This window comes from Gossypium raimondii, chromosome 8 (genome assembly GCF_025698545.1).
Source record: "Gossypium raimondii isolate GPD5lz chromosome 8, ASM2569854v1, whole genome shotgun sequence".
In the NCBI taxonomy this organism is placed as follows: Eukaryota; Viridiplantae; Streptophyta; class Magnoliopsida; order Malvales; family Malvaceae; genus Gossypium; species Gossypium raimondii.
In genome coordinates this window covers 5455336-5480298 of record NC_068572.1, presented here as the reverse complement: position 1 = coordinate 5480298, position 24963 = coordinate 5455336, and the positions used below count along the sequence as shown (strand labels likewise).

The window sequence follows — 24963 nt, the reverse complement described above, 5'->3', positions numbered from 1 at the left end:
TTTTCCTCTTGGAAGTGCATTCATAATTGAGATTCTCCCCTTTTACATTATAATTCTATCCCTCTAAAATCATAAAGTATTGATAACGAGTTTTTAAATTTCATAAATAGTAGTTACTGAGATACATGCACATTGTTCGAAAGTGACTCTTAAATAAAAATATATTTTTTAGTTATATTTCAACCTCGTATCTTAATAGGGCTAATATGGAATCTAAACCTGATTACCTTGACAAATATTACGCAATGTTTATTATTTTAAATAATAAATTGTACCCTCATAGAACAAAGGGTTCGCGTGGCCTAATGGATAAGGCGCTCGCCTCCGGAGCGGGAGATTGTGGGTTCGAGTCCCACCGTGGACGGTGTCTATTTTAATTTACTTTTAGGATTTCGCTTGATTTTGTGATTTTCTCGAATACGGCGGCAGCTTATTTGGCCGCAATTTAAATTCCAAAAGTTAAATTTTGATTCCAGTGTAATTTGACCTTTTCACTTTCAATAATAATAAATAACTTAGATTTCTGTACTTTACATCAAACATCAATTAATTATATATATTTAAACATATTTTCAATTTTTATTTTAAATAATAATAATTGTGAAGCTTTAGTACCATTCGCAAAGACTAGGTTTTAGATGTTTGAGTATCTAAATTCAAGTCTCATTAAATGTAAATATTATTTGTGGGTCTTTAATTTTAATATGTGTAAGTTTTAATTTAGAGGGTTAATTTTAGTCCAATTATTTTGATTCTTAGTCTTTTTATGTTTATTATTGTTTGATTTTACATATATTTGTGATTGAATTATGATTAACTTTATTTTTAGTTGTAAACTTTTAAAAATAATAATATTTAAAATAAATAAATAATTATTATTTTTAAATCTAAAAAAGGTTAGATAGGTAAAACTAACTATTCATGGGGATAATAAAATAATTTAAAACGTGAGGAAATAAAATAATAAAATATATTAAAATGTTTAATGCATCCTTTCGTCTCTTATATTTATTTCCTCATTTTGATATTTAAATTTTATTGGGCTTTTTTAATACTCAACTATCATCTATTATTTAAATTGGCCTACGACATTAAAAAGAAAAAAGAAGTTGACATGTGACCCTATTAAAATGCCCTGCATCAGTTTTTTTAATTTTAATATTATGTGTATTATATTAATTGGAAAATAAAGAAAACATATATAATACATAAATTATTCAAAAATTAAATTTTTTTTAAAAAAATTTAGGGTAAACTACTTAGCTGATAACCCAACTTTTAGTCCACTTTTATTTTTGTCACCTAAATAAAAATTCTTGCAATTTAATCACCACCATTAGAGAGTACTTTCATTTTAATCACCCAAGCGTTAGAACCTCTAAAAACGATTGATTGTGCATGCCATGCCATCATTTTTTACTATTCTCTAACCCTGCCGCTGTTCATCCTACTCTTCCTTAACCCTTTTTTTTTTTGGCTAAAATTGGGGCCAACCTTTTAGACATTGCTTATATAAGGACCTAACATTTACAAAAAGTGTCCAAATGAAGGTTAAACCTTTCAAAACAATCAAATAAAGGCCAAACTTTTTCGAAAGTGCTTAAATAAGGACTTCTCAAATGTCGTATATTAGGTTTCAGTTGATGTTTTTATTATTTTATTTTATTTTCTTTTCTTTTCAAGCAATATCAAATTCAGTTGTAATGTGTTTTATTTCAAACATGTCAGCATTCACCTAATTTTTACTACAAACAAGACTGAAGTGCATGGAAAGCCTTTATTTGAGCACGTTTTAATGATTATGCCTTATATGAATAGTTAAAAGGTTTGGCATTTATTTAAGCAACCCTTAAAAAGTTAGATCCCAATTTAGCATTTAATCTTTTTCTTCTCCACGCCACCCTCCCACACTCCTGCTTCACAAAATATTCACTAAATCTATTCCTCAATTCATTTAAGTAGAGTTACTCAATTTGGGAAGCAGGGTGATGTGGAGAAAAAAATGGGTTAAGGAAGAAGAATATGAACAATGATAGAGTTAAAAAATAGTAACAAATTGTAACACACCTCATCCGACATGATCACTGGATCCGAGCTACAGGATGTCACATTCATTGTCGAAGCAACTACAAACATTTAACTTTCAATTCACAACTTAATGCATACAAACATAACATTTTCAAGCCATAAACATGATATACAACTTTTCTCGGGTCTTATGCAAGCTTACTTATGGTCTAAAATTAGCCTGGAATCAAACAAGGAACGATTTGTAAAAGTTTTAAAAAAGTTTGGATTGACGTCGTGACATGAGGGGTTCCTCGTCGCGACGCGACATACTGACTTGGCCTCGTTGTGACTACAATGTTCCTCATCACGTCGTGGTTTGAAATCCAGAGCTCCATCGCTGAAGTCGCAACGTGGACTCTATTTTTAGTACATTTTAGGCCATTTGATACCTATTTTAAGCTTACACTTCAATGCATTCATTTTGTGCACTTTATTAATTAATTAATTAATTAAAATTAACTTTAAATTAATGAACCTTAACCATAATTAACATTTCTTAGTGGATAACACTTAAAATCTACCACCGTTTGGTCATATAATAGTAGTTTAATTGCTCAATTGGTGTTTTGATTAATTAAAATTTATAACAATGAATTTTTACAATTTAAATTTTGTATCTTAATTAACTATTAATTTGATAAAATTAATATACCAAAATTTAATTAACCTTTATATTAACCTCATACATATTAAATAATAATATTTACGGATTTAAATATCAAAAATAGAATTCTAAAATTACCCTTTCCACCACTACTATAATAACCGATAGATTTTGTTTGACTTATTTTTGTTCTTCATCCGTTATATTTAATATCGTAAAAATTGCAATTATCGGAATAATGTACGACCGTATAGAATGTAGTACAACAGATGGCAAGAGGTATAACATGCTACGGCCCAGTTGTCGCAACACCATCACAGTTCACAAACAAACAAGCAATTCCCTGCGTAGGTTCTTCACGTACGTCCTGCCTCCACACCACATTTTCACTCTCCTTACCCATTTTAGTTGTTATTAAAATAATTTTGACACTTTTTATATTATTGTAGATTAGTAAAAAGTTAAAAATTAAATATAATTTAATGATATAACAATATATAAATACTGTAAAAATAAAATTTATTGTTTTGTAGAATGGATGAATTTTCATGAGACTTAAATGATGAGTACCACCGACTCATTTAAGCTCTTAATATATGTACAAGTTAACGAGTAGAAATATATATATTTAACAATAAAATCAATTAATGTTTTTTAAACGATAAATTTTGAAAGGATGAAACTATTAAATGGAAATTTAAATAAAATCATAATATAATGAATCATGTTTTAAAGAACTCTTGAACGCTTAATTAATAAATTGATGTGATAAACATGTTTGAGCATTGAATCATTTTGGTTTGATTAGTGTAACCAAAATTCAAGACTCTCTCCTTAACCAATCTCATCTGGCGACATATCGTGGTTTCGGATTCTTCTTCATTTCCTGGTGTTGTTATTTGCAAGTATTCATCGAAGCTTTGAGCCACCTGCCCTCCCCCAGTCTATGATGTGTAAGCCATTAACCTCAACTCCCCCATGCAAACTGCTGTGTGTCGACACAACCCTGACCTCCTTTTCCACTCTTTCTCCCCTATAAATACCACTATCCCTCCACTCCCTTCTTCACCAAATAACCATTTCAACACGTAGATATGGCGATTAACCCTTCTTTGCTCTTTCTTTCTCTTCTTTTTCTCTTCAATGGCTGCCTAGCTCGCCAGACCTTTTCGTCACAGCAGTCCCAAAATGAGTGTCAAATCAATAGGCTCCGCGCCTCTGCACCCCAGACCCGAATTCGCTCCGAAGCCGGCACCACCGAGTGGTGGAACCCCAACTGTCAACAGCTCAGGTGTGCTGGTGTATCTGTAATGAGGCAGACTATTGAACCTAATGGCCTTGTTTTGCCTTCCTTCACCAATGCTCCTCAGCTTCTCTACATTGTCCAAGGTATAATAGTGCGTCACTAATGGTGTTATTATCGTTGGTATAAAATACAAAATGATGTTTAAATTTGTTTTTTCAGGAAGAGGTATTCAAGGTATTGTGATGCCTGGATGTGCCGAAACATTCCAGGATTCACAGCAATGGCAGCATCAAAGCCGTGGCAGGTTCCAGGACCAGCACCAGAAAGTCCGACGGTTCCGCCAGGGTGACATCATTGCTTTGCCGCAGGGTGTGGTTCACTGGAGCTACAATGATGGCAATGAGCGTGTTGTTACTATCAATCTACTTGACACTGGCAACAGTGCTAATCAGCTCGACAACATCCCTAGAGTATATAATTTTTTATAATTTTGACAATCCCTTTCTATACATAACTTTTTGTTTTTGTTTTTGATGATCTCTCTCTTGTAATGTTATAGAGATTCCATCTTGCTGGTAACCCAGAAGAGGAACAGAGGCAACTGAGGAGGCTAGCACAGCAGATGCAGGGAAGAAGTGAGAGGGGGGAGGAGTCTGAGGAAGAAGAAGGAGAAGGAGAAGAAGAAGAAGAAGACAACCCCAGCCGCCGCAGCCGCCACCAGGAGGAGGAGGAGCAGGGGCGGGAAAGCTCATCATGCAACAACCTTCTCTGTGCCTTCGACAGAAACTTCCTCGCTCAAGCTTTCAACGTTGACCACGACATCATTAGGAAAATCCAACGTGTACGAGGAAATAGAGGCACCATCATCAGAGTCAGGGACAGACTCCAAGTCGTAACACCACCCAGAATGGAGGAAGAAGAACGTGAGGAGCGCCAGCAGGAGCAGCGATACCGCCATACGAGAGGAGGGTCTCAAGATAATGGCCTCGAGGAAACTTTCTGCTCCATGAGGATCAAGGAGAACCTTGCTGACCCTGAACGTGCCGACATTTTCAACCCACAAGCCGGTCGTATTTCCACCCTCAACAGGTTTAACCTCCCCATCCTCCAACGACTTGAGCTCAGCGCCGAGAGGGGTGTCCTCTACAACGTAAGCTCGAGACATTTATTTCTTAACAATATTCAATAAAATATTGAATCATATATAACACTGTATGTAACATTTGTTTTTGCAGAGAGCTGGTTTGATTCCACAATGGAACGTCAACGCTCACAAAATACTCTACATGTTAAGAGGCTGTGCCAGAGTCCAAGTGGTGAACCACAACGGCGACGCAGTGTTCGACGATAACGTGGAGCAAGGTCAGCTCCTGACGGTGCCACAGAACTTTGCGTTCATGAAACAAGCAGGAAACGAAGGAGCCGAATGGATTTCCTTCTTCACCAATAGCGAAGCCACCAACACCCCAATGGCTGGAAGTGTCTCCTTCATGCGAGCACTGCCGGAGGAAGTGGTGGCAGCGTCGTATCAGGTGTCAAGAGAAGATGCAAGGCGGATTAAGTTCAACAACAAAAACACCTTTTTCTTCACTCCTTCACAGTCCGAGAGGAGGGCCGATGCTTAAACTCCAGCCGATGCCAATGCAATCAAAATCAGGGGGATCTTTGTAGGGTAACGTAAGTAGGAAGTAATAAAAAGAGTTGCAGAGCTATGTCCGCCATGGATTTTGTTGTTGATCGTTGAGGTACTGAAAGATTAGGGTTTAGAGGATGAATAATAAAAAGAAAGGGTCTTACAAGGCAGCCCTTTCATTTCATGTAATCGGCTGAAATGTTACAACTTCAATATATGTAACTTTCTAATATCTACTTTTACTCTTTATGTGCCAACATCAACATGCAACTTCACCTTTCTTTATGACTCTAACCTTCCATTACGGCCATGATGTAAAGAAGACTTAGATTCTTCCTTTACTACTACTACTACTACTAATTTCTTTATTAGTCCTACCGTATTCTTTGAAAGATGATAATAACCTTGAAATTGTTTTATTCATACATCATCTCTTTAAATTTATAGAAAATGCTTCAAATATGTATTTTGAAGTTAAAAATTTTGAGATAAAATTAATGTTAAGTTATAAATTTTATGAAAATTAAAATGTAATTTTGTTATTTTATTAGCTCTTAGCCTTATAATTTTAAATTTTGAAAGGTCAAAATAAAATTTTAACTATAAAATTTAAAAGGTCAAACCTACAATTTTTCACTTTAAAGAGATCAAATCACTTGCTAGTCAGCTCCCGCGTCGCCCCTGATGATAATATTAAAATATCAATTTTTTTGTCAATAAACACTTTAATAATTAGCATTTAATATTTACGTTAATAGTGTTATCTGAAAAGAATTAATATAGATCTTTAAGAAAATAATTAAACAACAAAATATATTTCCATTATCTTAGAAATTTCTGTTTTACACAATTTTCAGAATTTTGTGAAACAAACCTTACCAAACAAATCCTAAAATTCTTTTTTTAAGAAAAAAATTAATTATTTTTATTCTTTTGTAAATAATTACGCAATTCTTAAAGAAGGTCAGCAATAATTTTTTGTTTCATATTTTGATACATAATTTTTTTTTTTTTGGTATAGCTTATGTAGCGAATTTTGCGGACCTCCCAAAATACCTTGTGGACCTCACAGTTCATCCATATTAGTTTGCAAGCCTCAACTCGGCGAACTTTAAAAAAGGACATCTTCACTAAGACTATATGAGAACCACATGGAGGCCCAGGGTAATTGGTTGTTAGTAACCCTAAAATGTCTCATCCTAAGACGTAGAATCACTATCACTGCCAAGAGTATCAAATCAGACTTCTATGTCAGTGACCTTAGGACATGTATCCAAATTTGTCCCCTCTTATAAAAGGGCCATGCAAACAACTCACAAAGACTCATCTAAACATTCCTTCCTCTTGAAATCCCTTACTTTTCCTGTTAGAGTTGTGTTACCCAAATTCCTATTAAAAAATAAAATACGAGTAGAATTCGTATAGAACTACTCTTCTTCTATTTGATATTGATTGTACAAGTAGAATCCATATAGAACTTCTCTCCTTCTATTTGACATTGATTAGAATAAGGCTTTTCAACCTATAAATAGAAGTAGTTGAAACTCTTCTTGTATCATTCGAATTTTAACATTAGTTAATTTTCTTCTCTTCTGCCCGTGGTTTTTTTTTCCTGAAAGGGTTTCCACGTAAAATTTGTGCGTTCTTATATTTTTTTTGCTTTACGATCGTTCTATATTGCCATTATCGACGTTCAATTTTTACAAACTGGTATCAAGCTTTTCAGGTTGCTTATCTCGATCATGGTAATGGCGACACTGAAGTATGATATTCCGTTGTTGGATTGCAATGCTAGATTCGCGTTGTGACAGATAAAGATGCAGATCATTCTTGCATTAATAAATTTAGAGGATGCCCTGCTAGGGATGGGTAAGATGCTTTCGACATTGATGGAGGAAGAGAAGAAGCATAAAGATCGAAAGGCTTTAACGCAATTACATCTGCATTTACTGAATGCAATTCTATAGGACATGATGAAGAAGAAGACCGCCACTACAATATGGGCAAAGTTGCAGCAACTTTGCATGTCGAAAACCCAAACTAGTAAGTTGCATATGAAACAATGTCTTTATGCTCATCGTTTGGAGGAATGTGAGTATGTATACGAACACTTAATTGTGTTTAAAGAAATTCTCGTAGACCTAGAGGCTATAGAGGTTCAGTATGATAAAGAAGATTTAAGGTTAATTCTACTTTGCTTGTTTCCCCCGTCTTATTCAACCTTTAGAGATACGATTTTGTATGGTTGCGAATCTCTCACAGTTGATGAAGTCTATACTTCTTTAACCTTGTATGATAAGATGAAATATCTTGTGGTTAGATCCTACTCTCAAGGAGAGGGTCTCATTGTTCTGGGAGATAAGAACGAAATATTGATGATAATCATGAGAGGACACAAGAATAAAATCCTCGTAGTAAATCTAAAGGTAGATCGAGATATTCAAACATATGTAAAACTTGTAACTTCTGCAAGAAGAAAATGCGCATTAAATCTCAGTGTTATAAGTTGCAGAACAAGATCAAAAGGGAGGCTGTGAATCAATAAGGAAAACAACCATAACAATCCACTGAAGCTGATGTTGTAGAACACTATAGTGATGGTGAACTCCTAGTTACTTCTACCGACAACTCTAAAGCGAGCGAAGAGTGGATCTTCGATTTTGGTTACACCTTTCGTATGAGTCCTAATTGGGATTGGTTTACAATATATGAAACAGTGTCTAAAGGTGTTATTTTGATGGGAAATAATGCTTCATGTAAAATCACAGGTATTGGCACGATCAAAATTAAGATGTTCGATGGAATCGTCAGAACACTAGTGGCGTACGATATGTACTAGAATTGAATATGCATTTGATTTATTTGAGTATTCTTGATTCAAAAGGGCACAAGTACACAAATGAAAGTGGGGTTCTAAATATTAGTAAGGGTTCCCTCATTGTGATGAAAGAGCAGAGAAAGACTATCAAGTTATATGTTTTGTAATGTTCTACTGTTATTGGTGATGCAACCGTCGCTTTCTCTTCCTTATCAGATGATGATATTACTAGACTTTAGCATATGTGTCTAGGGCATATGAGTGAGAACAACATAACAAAATTAAGCAAAATAGGACTTCTTGATGGACAAGGCATTTGCAAACTAAATTTTTGTGAACACTGCGTTTTTAGGAAGTAAAAGAAAGTTCAATTCACTAGAGGAATCCATAACACAAAAGGAATGTTGGATTATATTTGTTTTGATCTTTGGGGACCATTCAGAGTGCCTTCGAGGGGTGGCACTAATTATATGCTGACGGTCATTAATGATTTTTCTAGAAAATTTTGGGCATTCTTTTTTAAGCAGAAAAGTGATGTGTTTTCCTCTTTTAAGGCTTGTAAAACTATGATCAAGAAACAGACAGGAGAACAGATAAAACACCTCCGTACATATAATGACTTGGAATTCTGTTATGATGAGTTTAATGAATTGTACAAATCAGAAAGGATCGTGAGACACTTGACAGTTCGTTATGCTCCATAGCAAAATGGCGTTGTAAAACGGATGAATAGAGCAATATTGAAAAATGTTCGATGTATGTTGTTGAATTCTTGTTTATCGAAGTTGTTTTTGGCTAAAGCGACCTCTACTGCATGCTTTTTGATTAAACAGTCTCCGTCTATTGCCATTTAGAAAAAGACTCCATAAGAGGTATGGTCTGTTAATCCTGCTGATTATTCTAATTTGAAAATTTTTGGGTGTCCTACGTATGCTCATATTGATAATGGGAAATTGAAACCTAGATCCATTAAATTTGTTTTTCTTGGTTATAAGGCTGGTGTTAAAGGGTATGGGTTATGGTGTCCTGAAAATAAAAAAAGTTGTGATTAGCAAATATGTTATTTTTTTTATGAAATTAGTATGTTACATAACTTATCTTTTAAAGACTCTTCCAATAAATACCAACAAAAGTAGGTGGAGCTTCAGATTGATCCAAGATCTACAATAGAGTATACAATATGCTATTGCCAAGAACATACATATAAGAATAATTAAACCTCCAAAGAGGTACACTGAGGTTGATCTTGTTGCTTATGCTTTAAATGTGGCTGAAGATGTAAATGTAAATTAAGAGTTATCTATTTATTCTAAGGCAATTAGCTGCGAAGATTCAAGAAAGTGGATGATTGCCATGCAAAAAGAGATGGAATTACTTTATAAGAATAGAACATGAGATCTAGTGAAGCTTCCTAAAGGTAAAAGGTTATTTATTGTAAATGAGTGTTCAAAAAGAAATGGGGACTCTAAAAGTTGAAGAACCCAAATAGAAAGCAAGACTGTTGTAAAAGGTTACAGTCAGACTCTAATTGTAGACTTCACAGATGTGTTTTCTCCAGTTGTGAAGCATATTTTGATTCGAGCCTTGCTTTGGCTATGTATGATTTGGATCTTGAGCAGTTAGATGTAAAAATAACGTTCTTGCAATGAAAACTTGAAAAAAATATTTATATACAACAACTAGAGGGTTTTCAAGTCTCAAATAAGGAGGACTATGTTTGCTTGCTGAAAAAGTCTCTTTATGACTTGAAACAGTCACCAAGAAAATGATATAAGAGGTTTGATTATTTGAGATGAAAGATTTGTGAGTAGCAAAAAAGATACTTGGGATGAAGATTCTCAGAGATAGAAAATCATGTAAATTGTACCTAAGTCAGAAATGGTACATTGAGAAAGTTAGTTGCAGATTCAATATGCAAAATGCCAAGTTTGTTAGTACTCTATTAGTAGCCCACTTCAGACTTTTATTAACTTTTTCTCCACAATTAGATGATAAGATTGACTACATGTCACATGTTCTATATTCTAGTACAGTGGGATCTTTCATGTATGCTATGGTTTGCTCACGTCTAGATTTGTCATATTCAGTTAGTGCAGTTAGTAGATACAAGGTAAATCCCAGTAAAGAACACTAAAAGCAGTTCAGTGGATTTTTAAATACTTATGAGGTACTGCTGATGTTTGTTTACAGTTTGGAAGAAATAGAGATGGAGTCACTGGATATGTTGATTCTGATTTTGCTGGAGACCTTGATAAAAGAAGATCTCTCACAGGGTATGTTTTTATAATTGGGGGTTGCGCAATCAGTTGGAAAGCCACTTTGTAAACTACAGTTGCTTTGTCTACTATTGAAGCTGAGACCATGACAATTACTGAGGCTTGTAAAGAAGCTATTTGGTTAAATGGACTCTTTGGTGAAGTCAATAAAGACTTTTAGATTAGTACAGTGTTTTGTGACAGCTAGAGTGTCATCTTCCTTACGAAGGATTAAATGTTTCATGAGAGAATAAAGCACATTGATGTTCGATATCATTTTGTGTGTGATATTATTGTTCGTGGTGATATTGTTGTAAGAAAAGTTAGTACTCATGATAATCCTGCAGATATTATGGCTAAGTCACTTCTTATAACTAAGTTTGAGCATTGCTTGGACTTGGTTGGTGTTCATTGTTGAAGATTACCCCTTAAGGGTTTTTGTGGAAGAGGTAGAGGACTTATTCGTTGAGAGTTCACGATGAAGAACTTGTTCGTTGAGAATTCGTGTCAAGGTGGAGATTATTAAAGTTGTGTGACCCAAATTCCTATTAAAAATAAAATAATATAAAATACAACTAGAATTCGTATAGAACTACTCTATTTCTATTTCTATTTGTTATTGATTGTACAAGTAGATCCGTATAGTACTTCTCTCCTTCTATTTGACATTGATTAGAATAAAGTTTTTCAACCTATAAATAGAAGTAGTTGAAACTCCTCTTGTAATATTCGAATTTCAACATTAGTGAACTTTTTTCTCCTCTGCCCATGTTTTTTCCCCGAAAGGGTTTCCACGTAAAATCTATGTGTTCTTATTTTTTTTCTTTTTTTCCTTTGCGATCGTTCTATATTGCCATTATCGACATTCTGTTTTTACATTTCCAAAAACAAAAACCTCTCTCCTCACTTTCACCGATCATCCCCTCTTCCAATCACCATATTCTTCCATTGTTTACCCCATTAGTTAATAATTAGTGCAGTGAGTATGGACAGTCAAGACGAAACCTAGGTGTCAGTAATCCTCCAAGCATTAAGTTTGATCCCACCTGTAACCAAGTTATAGATTCTACTGATCATAACATAGGAGAAAACATCGATCAAAAGAGAACAACCCAAACCCCTTGCTTGACAACCAAAAGATCAACCCGCAAAATTAAACTAATCCTCAAAACCAAATAAACAAAATCCATATCAACAATTCTACCAATACCCCCATGGTATTACAATCCTCAGAATCAACATCATGCTAGATCATCACCAACTGACCAAGGATCTCAGCATCACCAGTTAGGTGGTCAACAAAATCTGGACATGCAAGAGAGAATAAGAGCTAAGTAGAAACAAATGTCCTCCCAACAAAAGAGATATGAAGAGTAGGAAAAGTTTATCCAAGAGAAAATAGATAGATAAAGGTAAGTAGACAAAAGAAATTAAAGAAACGTAAAGCTTATTGGGGAGTTAAAAGTAGGTAGGAGGAATTATGATAAAAAACCAAGGTATGGAGGGGAGAAATCTACCCATTCAAATCTCAATCATCAACATGCAAATCAAGGTAATGAAAATGTGGTAGATGATATTGATATGAATGATAGCTATGATGAATATTATTATGATAGTTACAACTACTCTAGCCAAATTACCTTAGAACAAAAAATAGAAAGGTTAGAAAAAACCTTTATAGGACTTTTAGAAAGTTGAATCCCCAATATTAGCGAAAAAAATATAATAATAAACCTTTGATCATTAAATCATAAACAAGTATTCATTTAGCTACAGATTTAACTTTTCTTGTTACATTAAGACATATCTCTATGTACAATATCACCACAAATTGAATGTGTTAGTTACATTATCGGATCGTAAGTATTGTCAACATTTAAAACATAATCATATAACAATATATATGTCAAGTATCATTAACACCATTTTATTTTCATTTCATGAATTAAATTCTATTTCCAATCAATTGAACATCACTCGATGGAACTATAGTAAAGCAGACTCAGATACACGAGAATATTTTGCTTACACAAGTTGACATATATTAGGGTTGCATACATAAGCTACCATTTTAACAAAATTTCTCAGGCAAGCTGACATTGTATCAAGGTTATCTGTCCGGGCTAAACCAACGATACGTATAACCCGAGAATCTATAACAAATACTAGATCTCGTAATAACATATAAATCCCTGATTAATTACGTGTATAATCCTAATGGCATGTCATTTGTATCCTAACCTTTTAGTAAGTTCACTCGTGCATCATTTCCGTATAAATGTCAAAACCAATTCCTGTACATAACTTTAATTCTCATTTTTAAAACAAATAATCAGTCAACAATCACATTTACATCTTGTACTATTTCTATACCAATACTGACATGAACTTACAATTCAGTCCATTTCGAGCTATAAGTGCCAAATTCATTAATTCTACTTAGTTCATATATATATACAAGTGTAAATTCAAATACCGTTCATACATAAAGTAAAAACTGAGTGGTAAGTTCCATATGTACTTGCTTGATCAAAATAGCAAACAAATTGAATCTTCAAGGACTAATCGACAATTTTGGCTTTTCCTCGATTATCTTCGGTTTGATCCAATTCTTAATCTATACAATTATTCCATTCAATTTATCAATACCAAACATTTATAAAATAGGTCATGACATGTATGAACTTAAATAATTCCCTTTTTCGATACCTCTAATGTTTTACATTTTATTTAATTTATCAATACCCCATAAAGTTGGATTTTTTGATCAAGATGAAGCTAATTGAGTGATCTAGAAGGCAATGATCCTTTGGTAGTTTCAGCAATGATTGTAGGGTTTGAAGTTAAGAGGATTTTGATTGATACTGGACGTGTGATGGAAGTGCTGAGTTATCAGGCATTTAATCAGCTGATTGGAGTTAGAGGATTAGTTACGTTACCAGTTATAATAGGTGATGATGATTGAACAATCACAAATATGGTTGAGTTTCTAATTGTGGACCATCCAACATCTTATAATTAGGGGCGAAACCAGTGAGGTTGGCAGGGGCCTTGTCCCCTTAAAATGGAAAAATTTTTATTTAGGCCGTTTGAAATTTTTAAAATTTTAAATTAGTAAATGTAAAATTGTACTTTGGCCCCCTAAAATGATAAAATTTTGATTTAATCCTTCAAAAATTATAAAGATAGAGGTTATTAAAATGGTGAAATTGCATTTTTACTATTGTAAAAATTACAATTTAATTTTTGCCTCCTAAATTTTTTTTTCTAATTTCTCCCCAGCTTATAATGCCCACTTTGGAAGGCCTTTAATGAAGAAACAAAGATGGTGGTGGCCAACTATCGTTTCAAGGTAAAATTTCCAACCCAGTGGGTGAAGTAGAGGTGCTTATGGGCCGGACTGGGATGTGTTCAGGTCGTGCCTATGCATGATATTTATATATTTTATGTTTGCCCAAACTCGCCCATATTTGCAAAAGACTAACCCAACCCCATTTTAGGCCCGCCCATGTTATTTTAATTTAATATTTAATAATTTAATAATTTTATTTATTGAAATGTTTTATATAATCATCTTCATATTATTTTAATGTTTACATTAGAGTAGTATTATATATTTAGTATAGGTTTATTTTTTTAATGTTTTATAAATTACTTAATATATAAATATAACATAATATAAAGTATTATAAACTTAAAAATGGGTCGGGCTTGGGCCAGGCTCGGTCATTGAATGTTCAAGCCTGAGTCCAACCTTTAGGTTAAACGGGCCTATTTTTTTGTCCAAACCCATTTTTCGGGCCTAACATTTTTATCCAAACTCTCAAATTTCGGGTGAGCCTTTGATCTTAAATGAGTAGTTCAGCTCATGAATTGGTCTAGGGTGAAGGATATTTGAAGTTTGACCAGCACATGGCAAGAGGCAATGTCACGTCCTTTCCATGCAAAAAAAAAAATATTTTTAAGATTATTTTTAATTTTTTAAAATTATAGTTAAAATTTTAAAAAAATCAAAATGATATTTTAGTTATAGTTCAGGGATTAAATTCGTAATTAACAATTTAAATTAATGTTTTACGTCATCATTTAACAAATAAAATTTAATAGATGAACTAATTTACACGTTTCAAAATGCATAAAATTAATTTACTCAATTTTTCAATATAAAGAGATAAAAATACAATCCGCTTTACACTTTTACCTTTTATTTTTGAACCCCAAAAGAACTCGTTTGGGTTTTATAAATCTCATCAATGGTCTATAAACAATGGATTTTGCTGTGGAAGATGATCTTTTTAAGATTATTACATTTAATTGATTATTGTAATAATAACAAGAAGTGGTGCACTTATATTTTAGTATAAAATTTTGAAGTAATTTTATATATATTTTATGATATGTTAATAATACGATGGTCATGTTTTATATTTTATTAACATAGTTGAATTTTGAGAAATTAAAAGCCAACTGTTTTCCTAATGTAAAAAAACTATTGATAAAGTAACATTCATGATCAATACAAATAATATTTTGATTCAAAGCTTTACTTTTGTGATGAGTGCATTTACATACTATTAAGCTATATTGTTAAAATATTATTAAAAAAAAGCATATTAAACAAATTTAATTTTTGCAATTAATATAAGTAGATTTTTTATTTATTTCTCAATGTATTTATCGGAGCAAGTTCAATAATTAATCTTTCGTATTCTGTAAACTCATTAAGAGGTAGATGCTGGACACGAATTTTAAATTTATTCATTTATCCAAGGTTAACATCAAAAAAATTGTTCCATACCAAAATGAGAATCGAATCCTCTACCACTGATTAATGTATTGTGTTTAATATAATATTATCATTATATAAATATATGTTTCAACTTTACAAAATTGAAAAGAAACATTTTATCCATACAAGTATCAATTAACAGCCATGAAAAATCAACCCTCGAACATTCAATGAAACCGAAAACAATGTTTGAAACCGAAGGAAGGGTCGGGCTATCTCGTTAGATACTTGGGAAGTGGAGACAAAAGTGGTCTGTCTCTAACATATGACCATTCTTGTCGGAAGTCCGTCAGTTTCAAGATGAACAAGTTTAGAAGCTGTTCCAAGTAATCAGATCCTAAATCTCCCCACACGACCAAGTTCTTTTGTTGTCGTGTCTCTCTTGAAATTACCTCCTTTTGTGTGCTCACTTCGATCTTTTCCTTAAACAGTGTCTCCTCTTCAGTGCCAACGCCGGCGAGCAGCCTTCATCGCATCGGTATTTAATGCTCGGAAGCGATTCTCTTACTACTTCCAACGGGAAATTGAGTGTTGCCGATGATCCTCTCGTCGAAAACGCCTCTTGGTCGTAAGCTAAAGCCGCGGCTTCGGGACTGTCAAATGTTCCAAGCCAAACCCTAACCCCATTTCTCGTTGAATCTCTAATCCCAGCCGAGTATTTCCCCCACGGCCGCTTCCTTACACCTCTGTAAGCTTTCTCTTCCTTGGGTAACTCTTTCAGTTTAGGAATATCCAATGGAGTTGTTGGACAAATCCAAGGCCGCCGCCACCATATCCACCCAAACCATTTCTTCCAAGTCATTGAAGTTAAGAAGAAGCTCATCCCAGCCACCTGAAAAGGTCTCCGACAACGGCGACGGCTATATAAACAATGATTCAGAGCTTGAATGATACTGAAACAACTCCTCCATTGAAGCTGTTCTCTTTATAAATGATTTAAACTGAAAACTGGTACTGATAACCTATGATTTGATCCAACAAGGTTTGAGATACACTACGCTTTATATACCAGAATTAGAAGGACAAAACATCTAAAAAGAACATAGATTTAAATAATGGGAAAAGGATTTTTCTGAAATAATAATAATAATACTAACTTGAGAATCAGAGATGACGTACGGCGGCGGGGTTTGACCCAAATTTTACATAATTTTTGTTCGTAGAATGGGTTGGATAGAAAGTGTTCTTACCTAAGATTATACCTTATAAGATACTCTAATATAAGATAAAAAGTAAGTTAAATACGTCGCACTCCTCATCTAAATCTAAATCTATGCATAGTAAACTTTATGACGATAATTTTTGTAATATTCCAATTAGAATTTATACAATTGTTTTAAAATTAAAATCGTTTATTATTTTAACTTTGAATGTTTTTATTTTGGGATAAATTTTTATCAATGGATTTTGATTTAATGTGTAATTTTAAACATGGATTTTGATTTTATGTAATTTTATACATAAAATTTTAATTTGATTCAATTTTCACAAATTATTAACACAATTATTGATATAAAATTTTATAATAATTTTAAAAATTATTATATTTTAGAAACATTTATGAAAAAAGTTTTGCATTTTTCGAATAATATTCAAAAACCATAAAACAAAGCACATTTTATTAAAATAAGTCTAAAAATCAAAAATCAAAAAATTAATATGAAAAAATTGAATCGAACTAAAATGATAGATAGTTTAAAATTTCCAAAAAAAACCTAACTGAACCGAATCGAACCAGTAGCATCCTGATCCTTAAGATGATGACTTATAGGATGTAACAAACAGTGCTCCGACACAATAAATTGATCTTAAAATCTTAAAGAATCACTTACAATATTCTCTAATAGATAGACTGTAAATTGAAATTTTAGTCTCCACAAATAAGACTTAAAGGATGACATGTACCCTTTAAGACGTAGTAAATAAATAAGACACATGACAACTTTTGAGTTCTGCTTATATAATACAAAAATTGCATTGACAAAAAAACCGTACTTGATGTCAAACTGGTGTGATCAACAAGATACCAATTCATTTAGTTTACTTGGTAGAACCAATTAAATTGGATATAACTTGAATATAAATTAATTTAAATATAAAATATAGTAATTAATTAATTAATTAATATAATTTTGTATTTGTGTTTAATACCCGCAGAAGGCTAAAAGTTGAAACTTTATGAATTGAAAAGTAAATTTAATAAAACATACCAAAAATCGATTTTACATATTTCTTACTTATCTTTTTATCGATTGAATGTATTGACTGAATGAACCACCCATTTTTATTAATGGCTAACTTGTAAGAATGTTGTCCTATGCAATTAGATTTATTTTATCTTCTCAATTATTATTATTTTAATTTAATCATTTAACTTTTCAAATTAAAATATTTTATGTACTTCATCTTAAAAGTGCCATTAGTTTAGCAACAAAAATCAGTGATATTTGAATTGAACCGGATCAATTCATCAAATCAATTGAGCCGATCGAACCAGTTGTATCAAGAATTAGTTAAAATATTTATTTGAAAAATGATATTAGACTAATCGAACCGTTAACTTGTTGAACCGATTAAAAAATCAATTGAGTTGATTTTTAGTTTTTTTTTTACGGATTTTTAATATATATTTTTTTGGTGATAAAAACAAACAAAGATTACATCAAATTAAATTGATCAAAAGCACTCTTAGCTTTATCTTGATTTAGAGCTTCTAAGGTAACATGAGGAACTTCATCATAAACTTGTAAGCATGTCCTCACACCTAAATTCAACTTGGCCAAATAGTCAGCAACTTGATTATCTTTTATGGGAACATACCGAATCAACCATTGCTTTTCAGTTCTCATGATCCGTTGGACTCTTTTGAGGACTGTAATGCCCGACGTCACCAACAAATTATCCTGTAAGGCTTGAACTGCCTCCAAATTATCTGTATGAATCATAACTCCATTATAACCTTTACTGAGTAAAATAAACATGTCATCCAAAATGCCCCATAGTTTAACCTCAAAGACTGCACATTTTCCAAGATAATAGTTATAAACCAAGACCCAATCTCTATCAACAGTCCACCAGCAAATGTAGCTCCAGACCCTCCATCCACCGCACCATTAGTGAATAAGTGCACCCAATTAGCTGGCAAGAAAACTCGAGTACCAGAGGCATGAACATTTAGCTTAACCTCATTATGATTCATCCCACACTACTGTGCCCAAATATAGAATTTTTAATAATTTTTAATTGAACTGACCCAACTAGAATTTTGTAATTTCCACGTAATTTTCCATTTTCCATGTGGGTAAGTAACATTTTTGTTGGTGTTGTTTTAATATATTAAACCCAGGTTTTGACTTTTGACCTTAGGGTTATACTCTGGGTTACTCAAGTGTCAAGTGCCTAAGTTAATTTAGGGAAAGAAAGGGTGATTGGTCAGAGTTTTAGGGTTCTTGAAAACTTTCGAAAAAGAGAAGGATTGAGACCAATAGTGTAAGGGTTAGGATTGAAAACATTAATTTCAAAGTCTAGGTTTTATGCAGGGAGGAAACCAGAAAAATTAATTTAGAGAGGTAGAGACTAGAGATGAATGATAATAATTTGGAAGCCAATGCTATAAAGCAATTTTACCATTTTTGGGCCAATCTACGCCCTATCTTAGGGTTAGGATTAATTGAGAGAGAAAAAATCAAAGAAATTATGTAATGTTTGTTTATGGAGAGGTACCAATGGAAAGGCAGGGACAGGAAGCATGGCATACAGTATGTGTAAAATATCCTTTTGTTATTAGATTTTTTTTTTTTAATTTTCTGGGATGATTTTGAGTGGATTTGGGGTTTCAGGTGTTTCTTGATAGCAAACTTGAATCTTACTGAGTCCGTCTATTTTGTTGTTTTCTGACACTGATCTCTCCCTTCTACTTCTGTTCTTCGTTTGACCAACATATTCTTCTGAAAAACGAATAGCATTTAGGGTTGAAGTTCAATTTAAATACATTTAAAGAAAAAGTTTGAAAGCATATGGAAAACTAATAAATGCCTAAAAAATTACGTGGCATCAACCTAACCACAGATAAAATTAAATTAGTAAATGATTAATGTTATAATTACTTTTTATTAAACTGAATAATCCAATCTGATCTTTCATCATCATGGATGAGGCCATTGATATACAAATTTGTTTGAAATATTCTGGGGTAAGATGCATGAACCAGTGTAAATGATTAATTTGTTTGAAGAATACAGATCAGATCGCATGGAGCTTAGCTAATGAACAACCTATTCAAACTAGATGATTTTGCAGACGTAGCAATATTTATTTAATATTTTCCCGTCAATTAATCTATTTTTAAAAAATGCAAAAGTTAGGGTCAAGTTTAGATGATTTGAACATCACTACCTGTAAAGGGACAGATGGTCACTTTCGCCTCCTTTTCACTATCCCATCTTTAGATAGATGGATTTTTAAATAAAAATAATTATTATAAAATTAAAAACATGCTAAAAATTAGAAAAAATCGATTTATGCTGATTCGTGAATCAATTAATTCTAACTTTGGGTTTTGAAGTTAAATATTTGTTGTAACTAGTAAATGTCAAAGTTAGATTCAGACAAATCTGGTAGCTTAGCTTCAACCTTATGACTCAATGGTCTTGCTTGAATTCCACAAGCCTGGTCAATGGTCAATACCCAATGAATTTCTTTCAACATTATTATTTACAATGATGATTACTAGTTTTTAAAAGGAAATCTATCATTTGATTCAAAAAAACTAAAAAAACATCATAGCACGTTGATCGTTGATAATTGAATTTGTCTCAATTCAAGTATGATAAGAAAATAAAAATATTTAATTATTTGTTATATATGAATATGCGTATAAAACCTTATACACTTAACATGAAAATTGCATCCTAACTACTCACTACTAAATTAACTTGACAATGAACTCGATGCAATTATGCATAAAAGAAAATAAAATGAAAGAGTTAGAAAGAATAAAAAGCTTTTTCTTGTTAAGATTAGCATTAGAGCCTTCTTTTCAAATATTGCTAAACCCAATAGTTATATTGTTGTTTTACATTAAAATTATATTATTTTTATATTGTTAAAATATTAATTTAAGTGGATTCCTAGTTTATACCATAATTTTATTCAATACTTTGAAATTAATTAAAATATTTAGTATATAATATTATCACTATAAAGAGATCTATTTACCTTAGTGTAAAACTCATATATTTCCATATTTTAACATTACAAAAACTTAAAATTGAGAAAAAAAAAAAAAAAGAGTACATTTTATCCATGGAAGAAGCAGTTAACAGCCATGGAAAATCATCCCCTCCAAAGATTCAATGAAACCAAGAAGAACTAAGAACAATATTGTTTGAAAGTGAAGAAACGGGTATATATATATATATGAAACAAAAGAACCTGAGTGAGGTTTCAAGATGAACAAGTTAGAAGTTGTTCCAAGTAGTCAGATCCTAAATCTTCCAACACGACCAAGTTCTTTTGTTGTCGTGTCTCTCTTGAAATTACCTCCTTTTGCGGGCTCACCATCTTATTCTTCTTCGATCTTTTCCTTAAACAGTGTCTTTTCTTCAGCGCCAACACCGGCGAGCACCCTTCGTCGCATCGGTACTTAATGCTCCGAAGCGATTCCCTGACGACTTCCACCGGGAAATTGAGCGTCGCCGATGGTCCTCTCGTCGAAAACGCCGCTTGGTCGTAAGCTAAAGCGGCGGCTTCGGGACTGTCGAATGTTCCAAGCCAAACCCTAACTCCATTTCTCGTTGAATCCCTAATCTCAGCCGCGTATTTCCCCCACGGTCGCTTCCTTACACCTCTGTAAGCTTTCTCTTCCTTGGGTAACTCTTCCATTTTAGGAATATCCGATGTGACACCTTCTTCCTTTACGCCATTATCGGAGTTCTTGGACTTATCCAGGGCCGCCGCAGCCATATCATCCCAAACCATTTCTTCGAAGTCATTGAAGTTGAGAAGAAGCTCATCCCAGAAGCCTGGCAAAGTCTCCGTCGACGGCGACGGCAATCGAAACAGTGATTGAGAGCTTGCATGATATTGAAAGAACTCCTCCATTGAAGGCCGTTCTGTTTGTAAATGCTTTAAACTGACAAGTGATCTTGATAAACCTATGATTTGATCCAATAAAGGTTTGAGGAACCCTACGCTTTATAATTATATAGGCAAGAACTAAAGGACAAAATATCTTAAAAGAATTAAAATTATGGGGAAAAGGATTTTTTTTAATAATAAAAAAGGAAATTAAGGCGAGAATTAGAGATGACGTACGGCGGCTGGGTTAGACCCAAAAGTACATAATTTCTCATGTATATGTAGTAAGTTCTAGATTTTTTTTTACATCAATATTGTAGAAAAAAATAATTAAAACTTAAAATAGGTTTTTCTGGAAATTAATTTCTAAAAAAAAAATTCTTTTGGGAGAGTGGCGAGTTTTTTGCACACCATTGAAATGGAGGCAATGATTATAGAATTATTAAGGTACCAGAAGACGGAATAGGAGAGCCCACCTCTTTCAGGTTTCATTAAATTGAATATTGACGGTATTAGTAATTCAGTTTCAGGTTTAGCCGCATCAACAGCAGTGATGAGAGGTGAATATGACAATTGGGTGTATGTGGTAGGTAAAAATACTGGTAAGTGTGTGCAGAGAAAACGGAGCTTTGGATAATTTACGAGGTCTTATTATGGTGTGGGATGCTAAATGAAGAGATATCGTTGTTGAAATGAATTGTGCACTTGCTATTAAAAAGATCAATGGTGACTTAAGAGGGTATTTACATAGAGATTTGGTTCTAAGAATTCATGAGTTATGCAGTCGAGATTGGAGTGTTGTCCTTGAGCGCAGATCCTAAGGGTGGTGAATTTTGCCACTCACTTGTTGGCTGGAATAATGAAGGATTTCCTGGTTGGTGCCCATATGTTCCATAGGGCTCCCTCTTTAGTCCGTCACCAGTTAAGGATGGATAACATGTCTGTGCTTTCGACTCCTGCTACATCCTGTTAGTTTAATAATTTAATTTCTTGTTACACAAAAAAAAAAGTTTAACTGATATGAGTTTGTATTTTAACATCATACTTAAAATTTTCTATAATTTCTACCCACCTTTAAATAAGAGAATAAATATGCTTTAGTACGTCCGAACTCACGTCTTCCTGCTCTACCAATAATGCTGATATCAATTGCGCTAAGACTCAATTAGTAAATTAATATTGAGTTCTTTGTTAAATATTAAAATTTTAATTATGATAATTTAATTTAATTTATTTTGTAACAGGTGTGGATAATATTTAAAGAGAACTTGGCATTCATGCCGGTTGAGATCTTCGTAAAAATTTTAAAAAATGTAAATTGTAATTTGCATCAATGTACATCGTAATCTATATTTGATTATTTGAAGAGGGAAAGGAAAAATTAAATTTACCTCACTATCCATGAGTGTCAAGGTTCCTATGAACAAACTTAACAAAACATTAACCCTAAGAGGGTGTTTGGTTCGTCGAATCGTAAATTACGTTCTATAATATGATTATGGGGTGTAAAATTACGGGTGGAATGTGAGATTACCTTATTTGGTTCATTTAGCTAAAATGTAAGATAACCTAAAAATAAATTTTACTATATTGTCCTTGTTATAAAATATGAATCCATTAACCAAATAATTAAGCAGCTACTAAAAGAATGCTAAAGAGTAAGTTAGTCCACCAAATTGATATAATCGTAATAGTTGGAAATAAAACCTAAAATCATGTAAATGAAAAAAAAGAATTTGATTGAAAGTTAAATGACCTCAGTGAAATTTTCTATCGAAATGACAATTTAAATCGTAAATAACAAAGCAAATAAGCTTCAAAACAGTAATATTAAATTAATTAAATAATTGTTGGTAATGCTTTTGATAAAATAAATTAAACTCGTAACAGAAGAAAATTTGGGATTTAAAATTGAAAGTTAATTTAGTTTACAAACAATAGAACATAGAGGAAGAGATGACAATAGTGACCATTCTACAATATCTCCTCTTTCTATTGGTCTCTTTAGGTACTCTCATTAATTAATTAAACAATAATTCATAGGTCAAGCATATGATATTCAAAATTAAACAATAATTTTGGGAAAAAAGCACATAATATTAAGATTCACATAATATTTTTTCTTTAATCTTCATTTAAAAAAATTATTTACTCAAACATAAGTCAAGCTTTCTATAGAAAAAACTAAAGAAAATTTAAGAAAGATTCTTATGATATTCAAATCACCATATATATCTTTTATCAACCCTGAATTATTTCCTTTTCTTCAGCATGTTTTCGTTTAAAGGAAAACTAAATGGCAGCCATATTTGACTATATTATGTGGCTAGGAATTTCCTCTTTGCTAGGAAGTAGCTTTCAAAATATAATAGTTGATTGAGTCTTAATTCGACCGGTATGTGCATTATTGTTAATGTAGGAAGATGTTGGTTTGAATGCGTTGAAGCGCATTATCCTCTTGTTTATAGGTTGGGGAGAGATTATGAATAGTTCTAAGCATTATGTCAAAAAAAAAAAAAACTTATCATGTGATTGTTAAAAAAAAACATAATAATGTGCCGCCGTCAAGTAAATTTTTTCAAATATCATATTTTGGATAAGAAAATTTTATTTTAATTATAAAAATAAATATAAAATTATTCTTTTATTTTTTTCTTATGTTAAAAATCGGATTCCTAGCATAGTCTAATTTGGCATTTTAAGGGTTTTTTTGGGGGGTTTAACAAAATGAGAATACAAAGTGTTAAGAGTCCAATGGAAATAAATTTGTTAAAAAAACAAATTTTATAATAAAAATAGTTTAGTAAAATGCAATTTTAATAAATCAATTAAATAATAAAATATTATATTTTAGCTAAATAAAGTAAATAACATACTCAATAATGTATTAAATAATCCTATTACTGAAAATAATTTTACTTTCTATGAACCAATCATCCCTCAAGTGACAAAATTCTTGGATTAATTGAGTGCTTTGCAAAGGTTGAAATTTAAGGGCTTACCATAGCTTATTTTTCTGCAATATAATATATGAATTTTGTTTCGATTTGGTTTTCACAAAGTTTTAACACTATGACACACGACATCATTTTTGAGTTTACTTATTGCATGCATCAATAATTATATTTATCCGATATGAAAATAATTAAATTGATTTATTTTTATAAATGTGAAGAATAAAAATAAAAATAAAAATTATATATATAATTGTAGCAAATAAAAATTCATGTGTAATTTTAAAATTTATCTTAAAAAATGCGAGTAAATTTAATTTTTTTCATACTTGTTTTCAAGCTCATGAGTTTGTTTTTGCTTATTTGGCGATTGATTTGAAATCCATATATCTTTTTTTGAAATTTCAGTGAATTTGTCTTTCGGTTGCACATTCAGTTGCAACTGGTTATACTAATTAAAAGAACAACAATTGGAGATGTACACAAAAGTTAATTACACAGTTAAGAAAATTTCCT

The 24963-nt window shown here is 32.3% G+C and overlaps 3 protein-coding genes and 1 non-coding gene across 4 annotated transcripts; 2 read left to right on the top strand and 2 right to left on the bottom strand.

Moving 5' to 3' along the window:
- The first annotated feature begins 291 nt into the window (after positions 1–291).
- On the top strand, positions 292–364 carry TRNAR-CCG (transfer RNA arginine (anticodon CCG)). Its single transcript has one exon. It is a non-coding gene; the product is annotated as a tRNA-Arg (tRNA).
- Positions 365–3740: 3376 nt separating this feature from the next.
- Positions 3741–5795, top strand: LOC105790484 (legumin A). The gene is made up of 4 exons (XM_012618111.2): positions 3741–4063; positions 4140–4390; positions 4480–5070; positions 5156–5795. Exons 1-4 carry the CDS (start codon positions 3769–3771, stop codon positions 5543–5545), a joined length of 1527 nt encoding a protein of 508 aa, XP_012473565.1. The 5' UTR covers positions 3741–3768; the 3' UTR covers positions 5546–5795.
- Positions 5796–15471: 9676 nt separating this feature from the next.
- On the bottom strand, positions 15472–16409 carry LOC128042853 (ethylene-responsive transcription factor 1B-like). The gene has a single exon (XM_052634114.1). It carries the CDS (start codon positions 16236–16238, stop codon positions 15822–15824), a length of 417 nt encoding a protein of 138 aa, XP_052490074.1. The 5' UTR covers positions 16239–16409; the 3' UTR covers positions 15472–15821.
- A 4356-nt stretch (positions 16410–20765) lies between these two features.
- LOC105793088 (ethylene-response factor C3) lies at positions 20766–21535 on the bottom strand. The gene has a single exon (XM_012622020.2). The coding sequence runs from the start codon at positions 21515–21517 to the stop codon at positions 20861–20863; it is 657 nt and encodes a 218-aa protein (XP_012477474.1). The 5' UTR covers positions 21518–21535; the 3' UTR covers positions 20766–20860.
- Positions 21536–24963: the final 3428 nt, after the last annotated feature.

Bases quoted from the DNA above. Each gene is read 5' to 3' on its own strand.
- LOC105790484 (XM_012618111.2), top strand. From the start codon at position 3,769: ATGGCGATTAACCCTTCTTTGCTCTTTCTTTCTCTTCTTTTTCTCTTC. The intron at 4,064-4,139 runs GTATAATAGTGC...TTGTTTTTTCAG, and splicing joins GCTTCTCTACATTGTCCAAG to GAAGAGGTATTCAAGGTATT. The intron at 4,391-4,479 runs GTATATAATTTT...GTAATGTTATAG, and splicing joins AGCTCGACAACATCCCTAGA to AGATTCCATCTTGCTGGTAA.
- LOC128042853 (XM_052634114.1), bottom strand. From the start codon at position 16,238: ATGAGCTTCTTCTTAACTTCAATGACTTGGAAGAAATGGTTTGGGTGG.
- LOC105793088 (XM_012622020.2), bottom strand. From the start codon at position 21,517: ATGGAGGAGTTCTTTCAATATCATGCAAGCTCTCAATCACTGTTTCGA.